This window comes from Eptesicus fuscus, chromosome 20, assembly GCF_027574615.1.
Source record: "Eptesicus fuscus isolate TK198812 chromosome 20, DD_ASM_mEF_20220401, whole genome shotgun sequence".
NCBI lineage: Eukaryota > Metazoa > Chordata > Mammalia > Chiroptera > Vespertilionidae > Eptesicus > Eptesicus fuscus.
In genome coordinates, this window is record NC_072492.1 from 44,509,923 (window position 1) to 44,517,356 (window position 7,434).

The window sequence follows — 7,434 nt, forward strand, 5'->3', positions numbered from 1 at the left end:
CATATTACTATATTGGGTAAATGATGGGACACATATAATGAAGTTGAAAAATTCTTATAATCTAGGACCTGACTACTTAGTCAGGGCACTGACCTCTTTTCCCTTAGGTTGTCAAATGAAAAAATGACAACGCCAACACAACAATAGCTTCCCAGTGTGAGTGAATTAAAATGACACCTATTTTTTGTCAGTTCAGCAAAAAATATATTTCTTGGTGTGCTGCAGAATTTTAGTAGTTTATGTAAACCATAAGATGAAAAGGCTTAAAATCGCTGGCCTAGAGACATCGTAGCCATTATGACATTATGCTTTTCTCAAGTGTTTGTGGTGGCACTGTTGTAAATAAACCTACTGCAACTATGTACAGCCCATAATACTTGATGATGCCAATAAATGACCATGTTACTGGTTTATGTATTTACTAACTATATGTCTTATCATTATTTTAGAGTGTACTCTTTCTACTTACATAAAAAAAGTTGGCAGTAAAGCAGTATGCCAGGCTATGCCAACAGCAGCCTCATAGACTATCTCATGTTTACCGCATCTTTGGATTGCATCATTTTCTCTTGTGCTTGATTTAATCCCATGTTGTTTTGCATAGTAACATGCTGTACAGGTTACAAGTCGTAGTCTATACCTTATACATACAGCCTAGGCATGTAGTAGGCTGTACCATTTAGGTTTGTGTGAGTGCGCTCTGTGATGTTTGTACGATAATGAGATCATCTCATGATGCAATTCTCACAAAGTATCCCTCTCGTTAAGCAGCGCATAATTGCAATAGCAAATATAATTTCTTAGTAAGACAATATACTTAAGAACACAGGCTTTTTTTTTTAACAGGAATGAATCTCATTATGTTCAGAAATTAAAAGTCTGGATATGTTGTGTATACTTCTGCTCTCACATATGCTGCCTTTTGACTAATGACAACAGCAAAAAAAAAAAAAAGAAGTATTTTTCTAATAGGAAAGTTACCTAAATGGTCTCTGTGTTCCTTCATCTTGGGAATTCTACCTCCCCAGAAAAACTTTAAATGATATGAGAAGTTATTGTTAAAGATGACTCTCACTGCATCTATAGAATAGTTTAAATCCAATGCATTCATGCTTTCCTCATCAGGCCACCCCATGATTGTCCTTCCTGCGGGTGAAAGAGAAAAAGGTAAGGAATTTCTCTATGTGGTCCAAAGACAGCACACCACAAACAGTCATGGTGAAGGTCTTCCTTACATTCACATCATCTCCTCACTAACTGAGAGATTCACACGTGGTGTGTGTGTAGGGGGATTCTAACGCTACTCAGAAGTGCTGTGTGGCAATCGCTTCTATCACAGGTTGTGCCTTTCCAAATGAAATATAGGGTGGCCCCCCAAAAGGTACACACACTTTTTAGCTGATAGCTCAACTGATGTTTTCTTTTTCTTTCCAGATTTAACTCATTGGAATTAATAATTATTCAAAGTGTGTATACATTTTTTGGGGACACCCTGTATTTAACCAATACTTTAAAGCATGATGAATTTGGAATAGCAATACCAATGCATACATTTAAACTGATGTGCATACAGACCTGTCTAAAGTTGAAATATATATTACAATTATAAATATATTCTATAATTATCATATATGGGGCCAGACAAAAGTAGATTTACATTTGTGAGTACACAAAACACACAGTTCATTCCTGTATTATTGATTATTAATGATTGTATCATTTTCCATACAAACAACTGTAAACCTCTTTTCATCCCACCCTGTATATTTCCATTTGACAATGGTGTCAATATGGCTAAACTTCAAAGGCAGCATAAAATTGTTCAATATGGGTAGTGTTTTCCCAAGAGACTTTGTTTATTCTAAAATATGTAATGTAAATGAGTGCCTTTTATGGACCAAACCCAGGCCATTTAACCCACTGTCTAGAATCTGTTGAATGCAAACGCCTGTTATAATGCAACATGTTCCACTGTCCTCTGTACTTCCTGCCATCTGGCAGCTGGACCAGAGATTTAATTAGACCCAGGTCCAATCCTTAGGGCCAGGCTACAGGTGGTGGTGTATTCTTTCATTAGTGTCATAACTGCTGAGTGTCTTGCTTTTTGTGATATGAGCAGCCATTGACACTCAGTGCCCAGATCCACTAGAAATTTCAAAATGATGATGTTCTATTTCCATCATTTGTTTTTCATTTACTAGTAGAACATGTTTATAAAATAGTACTTTCCAGCATCTGTTTGGTTATCCAATAGTACAGTTCACATAGGATAAATGCTGGTATTTCCCCATTATTTGCAAATGTTCCTAACAACTGATTTCCTATCATCTTCCAAGGGCAAACATTTTTTTTTCTTTTAACATTACGATGAAAGCATGCATTTAAATATACACTGGATGAGTTTCAAATCATTGTGCTTATTCTTGTTGAAGCTTAACATATGCCAGCTTTGACCCAGGAGGGGGGTCTCTTGAAGTTGACTGCTGAGTTTTTCTGACACAATCTACTTGCTCTCAAAGGTTTCCTAACTTTCTGGAAGGTCAAGATTCCTCCCCCTGTAAATTTCCTGTCCCAGATCTCTGCATCTCCTTTCTTCCCATACCAAGACTCCTATGTTTCAAGGACTTGGGAATAAGAGAATTAGATTATTCCATAATTACCTATTTGGTATATCCCACATGACATACATAACAGCCTCAGAATAACATTCTAAAACTACAGCACCAATCCAATTACTAATGGTTTTGATCATTCTCAAATTGGCCCTCTCTTTGCAGTGGTTACTGGCTCTTTCTTAAGGGGTTCTCATTCTCTTCTTGGGCCCATTAGATACCTTACAGCAAGCCTTGTGGCTGTTAGGGCTTCTTCCCTGTTCACTTATATCTGGAGGCTCAAGAAAACACCTTTGCATCTATTTTGTTGTGAATATTGTCATGGTTTCTTGGTTTTGCTGTCTAATGTTTCTCTCAATTTTTATGCATTTCAAGAGATTAAAAAACCATGCTGTCACCATTGGTCAATCTTTACAGAATCTTCTCGGAAACATACATTTGAATAACCCTGGACTACCTCATTTTAATATGGACTATAAAAAGGAAAACCCTCTTAACATAAAATTTCCTAGTAGAGGAGGCTAGTAAATACAGTAAGAAAATCTCCTTGATATCAGAAAGGAATATGCATTAATGTTGTGAATTAAATCTAGAAACTTAAACATTTAACACAGTTTACCAAAGGAATTTCAAAATGAATTTGTGTATTTTGCCAACAAGAAATTCATCCTGAATTTCTAGAGCACATACCTTTCATAAATGGGGCTGAAGCTACTTTGTTCATGATCTCCCAGGTAGTTTTGGATTCAGGTGCAAATGCAATAACATAATCAGAATCATTAAAATGATCTACACGTCCCAGATATATTGCCGGTATCTGAGGAAAGTTATCAGTGTAATGTATAGTGGAAGAAAACAGGTATGCAAATAACACCAGGAGCAATGAGAAAAACCATTCCTGCACATCAATGAGAGAATATGGAGCAAATCAGTAGCTATTCAACCACAGATAGATCATTCCCAAACAAATTTAAACACTTAATTTTTTTATGTAGCTTAGATTCCATTTTTACTCTCTTCCAGTCTTGAACTCTCCCAAATTTCTTGTCCTCTAATCTGCTCGTTTTGAAATGTGCACATCATCTATCAAGATGGAGTTGTAGCATCCATCCTATAAAATAAAAGCCCAATATGCTAAGTGTCCGGTCATCCCTTCAACCAATCAAAGCGTAATATGCTAATGATATGCTAAGGCCACTCAACTGTTCCCTATGTTGTGCACTGACTACCAGGGGGTAGACAGTCTACCTGTTGACCAATCGCTATGACATGCACTGACCACTAGGGGGCAGACTCTCCAACTGGTAGGTTAGCTTGCTGCTTGGATCTGGCTGATCAGGACTGAGTGAGAGGCAGAACATGCCCTGAAGCCCTCTCTCAGCCCCTCCCCAGCTGGCCAACCTCCCACATCCCTCCCTGGCCCCGATCATGCACCAGTAGCGTCCCTTGGCCTGGCCTGCATCCTCTCACAATCTGGAACTCCTCAGGGGATTTTGAAGAGCCGGTTTCAGCCCGATCCCACAGGCCAGGCTGAGGGACCCCACTGGTGCATATATTTGTATACCAGGTTCCAATTATAAATGAGAAACTAAGTTTATCATACTTCAGTGCAAGTTTTAAAGGCTAGATTGCTTCATGAATGGCTTAATGATTTATAATCATGTGGAAACCCAAGTGACAATGATAAAGAAATGTTAGTGGCATAAAATAGAGAACCAGCCATCAACAGGAGCAAGGTCATATTTTTATCTTCTGCTACCTCTATGTGGAAAAAGATAGTTCCAAAATATTGCTCATAAAGACAGATTTTAAAAGTCTTTGTCTTTGCGACAATATTCTGGAATTGGAGATGCAACAGAATGCATGTGAAGTCCTGTGTTAAGAACACACTTTAATATTTAGTTTTAATTCTAAACACATGTCCCTTAAAAGACAATATTCACCATATGTTCTTATTTCAGCTATGTGTGTTGGCCTATATCTATCCTAACCTATCTAGTCAGATAGATAAATTAACAGATACAATGCTTATATATGTAATTAAAATGATGATAGCAAAATACCTATCTAGAGTAGCATTTAACTTTTATATTCATGTGAGCTCTACTCCATGCAGGGATTTTATAGACCTTATTCTTGCCAATTGAAGTATTCAATACATATTGGTTGAAAGAACACACACATACACACACACAATGTCTATAAGATCAAATATTAATATATCTTCCCTTAATCTATGGATATTTTTATGAGTGATTTTTAATGTATTTAGTATGTTTTTCTAAATTTACTGAATTTTCTACATAAAGTGCATCTAATCATTCTTATAATTAGAAGAGCATAAATACTATCCTGATAGAAGCAAAAGTTTAAAATGCACTTTCTTTCCCCTCTTAGTTGTATATACACCCACTATTTCTTTCCAATTGACATCATTCGTATCCATAATACAACTGTTTGGAAGTGCTACACTTTGTCTTTTGAATGCTTTTTAAAAACTTCATCTGATTTCTGGATTAATTCTGGTTTAAATGTCGCCTGTTTCTTTGACTTTAACCCTGAACTTGTGTACCTATGCCTTCATGAGTTTCAAATGAGTTCAGATGCTAAGAATGGTTAACTCTGCAGTGTAAAGACGTGGCATTATTTTTCATGGAGTTTCTAAATATGAATTATTTTTCAAATGCCTTAAGACATACAGTAATAATATTTTTTAAGGAATCTTATCCTATGTAATAAAAGCCCAGTGACTGAACAGCAGAACGACCAGAAAAATGGGTCAACCTGTTGCTACAATGCACACTGACCACCAGGGGGTTAGGCACTCAATGCAGGATTTCGTGTACGAATTCCATGCACTGGGCCCCTAGTTTGAAATAATAGCATAGTCCAGAATTTAAAAAAAAAGTCAGTCTGTTAGAAATAGAATCTACCTGAAACATTAAATAATGAAGACACAGTATTTGTGCTGCCTGATCAAATACTTTTTCATCTTCTACATATGAGAACACATAGACTCTGAATCATACCAAGAAGGTTTCTCTCTTCATCCTCCATTTTTTAAGAAAATTCTTGCAGAGAAGGGCCCATGTTTGCTGACCCACGCTGATGTGCCTCTTGCTCATTCTGACCTGTTTATTTAAAAATTAGGAAGTAAATGTAAAGGTGTGAAATAGGGAACACTGTGCAATCAAGCTGAAAAGAAATATCATAACAGCTGTTTCCAAGTGCTTACGTAGCAAAGAAGGGAGGTGAAAAGCTCTAAGAGAGACAAAGGAATGTTCATGTGCAGTGTTGAAAGAAACCATAATTTTAAAAATGATTAGACATAATTTGTATTGACTCCTCATAAAAATTAAAATTAGACAAAAATCAGAGAGTTTCAGAGAGTCAAGTTTTTTCCCCACAACCTTCCACTGTTCAGCTTTCTAATGGGGACACAGGGATTTTATGCACTGCTGGTGGGAGTATAGACTCACACAGCCATTTGAGTGATTCATTCCCTATTCCTTACTACTGCCATCAGTCAATTCAGCTGCAGGGTACAAATGCCCAGGAAATTTTCATAGGAGCTCTGAAGGGGACCTTTACGAAGATGCTCTTCATAATGTACACTATGGTGGCATGGTGTTGTGAAACAAATTTTCATCAATATAGTCCATAAAGCATGTAGGATTCAGGAGCAATGGATTGGTATCCACATAGCAACATAAAGAGATCTTAAAAAAAAACTAGTGCCATTTTTTTAAAAGTAAGAAAATGTAGCGAGTTATATCATTAACATGCATTTGATATATAATTATTATATATTAATTAGCACTTCATGCTGTATACATTTTCCAGGAATATCCAGGAACTAAAGGATGGCTATCAAGTACAATGCAAAGGTTACTATGGCAGTGGGAAGTGGAAATGGGAGTTTGGGTATAAAGTGGGAGCTGTAAATTTAAGGAAATAACCAAAACAAGATAAGGGCTATGTTTGAACCAATCATGTTGTGTGCCATGAAATCAAAAGTATGATTAACTAGGTCTTTATCCACGTTTTATAAGTAAAATTCAAAAAAGTCCCATGCCAACCATTAAATGAGAAAACAACAAGGCCAACAGCAACAAAATCCAAAAGCAGTTAGATAAAAAATTTTCGTGAAATTTCAGAGAATTTCAGATTGTTCATTAAGGCTGGAACAAAAAGAGATTGGAAGTAGTTTAAACATAGGATATTGGAAAGAAAATAATATTATCTAACTTCTAATGATGGTTTATATATTCCAGGTAGTTCTAAGCATTTATAAGAATTAATTAGTGTAACCCTTACAGTAAACCTTTGGGATAGACCTTATTATTCTCCCCATTTTACAGATGAAGAAGCTAAGGCACAGAGAGGCAAAGTGACTGTCCACACACAGCTTAAGGGTGACACAACCAGGGCTTGAACCCAGAGGGTCAAGTTCTGGAGCCCTCACTCTGAACCAAGTGCCGTGCTGTGGTAGAAATTCATTTGGGAGTGTGTGGATCAGGGGTCACTTCCGTGCAAGACCAGAGAGCCTACCAGCATCCCAACTGGTGGTGAGGAGCTCTAGGAGGGATCCACTCAGGTGTTTATCCACAGACTTCAGTTTGCGCAATTGTTATCGGAAGCCCCCAATGCTGGAACATAAAAAAAGGCAGATTACCCCCAAAGGCAAAGAAAATATATACTATTTTAAAAGAAAACTGTATTACAATAAACAGAAGAAAAAATTTAAATCTTCCATTTAATGACCATAATGAAATTCAAGAAGAAAGTTAAAAAGAAATTAAAAGCAAATATCATACTAAAA

The 7,434-nt window shown here is 36.6% G+C and overlaps 1 protein-coding gene across 1 annotated transcript in view; it reads right to left on the minus strand.

Moving 5' to 3' along the window:
• The window catches only part of ABCA9 (ATP binding cassette subfamily A member 9), a 43,197-nt gene extending 35,999 nt beyond the window's left edge, over positions 1–7,198 (minus strand). The window contains exons 1-4 of the mRNA XM_054709497.1: positions 7,164–7,198; positions 5,642–5,743; positions 3,303–3,510; positions 982–1,146 (exon numbers count right to left, since the gene is read on the minus strand). Coding sequence (XP_054565472.1) covers positions 982–1,146; positions 3,303–3,510; positions 5,642–5,743; positions 7,164–7,169 — 481 coding nt within the window. The 5' untranslated portion in view covers positions 7,170–7,198. The remainder of the gene's footprint in view (positions 1–981; positions 1,147–3,302; positions 3,511–5,641; positions 5,744–7,163) is intronic.
• Positions 7,199–7,434: the final 236 nt, after the last annotated feature.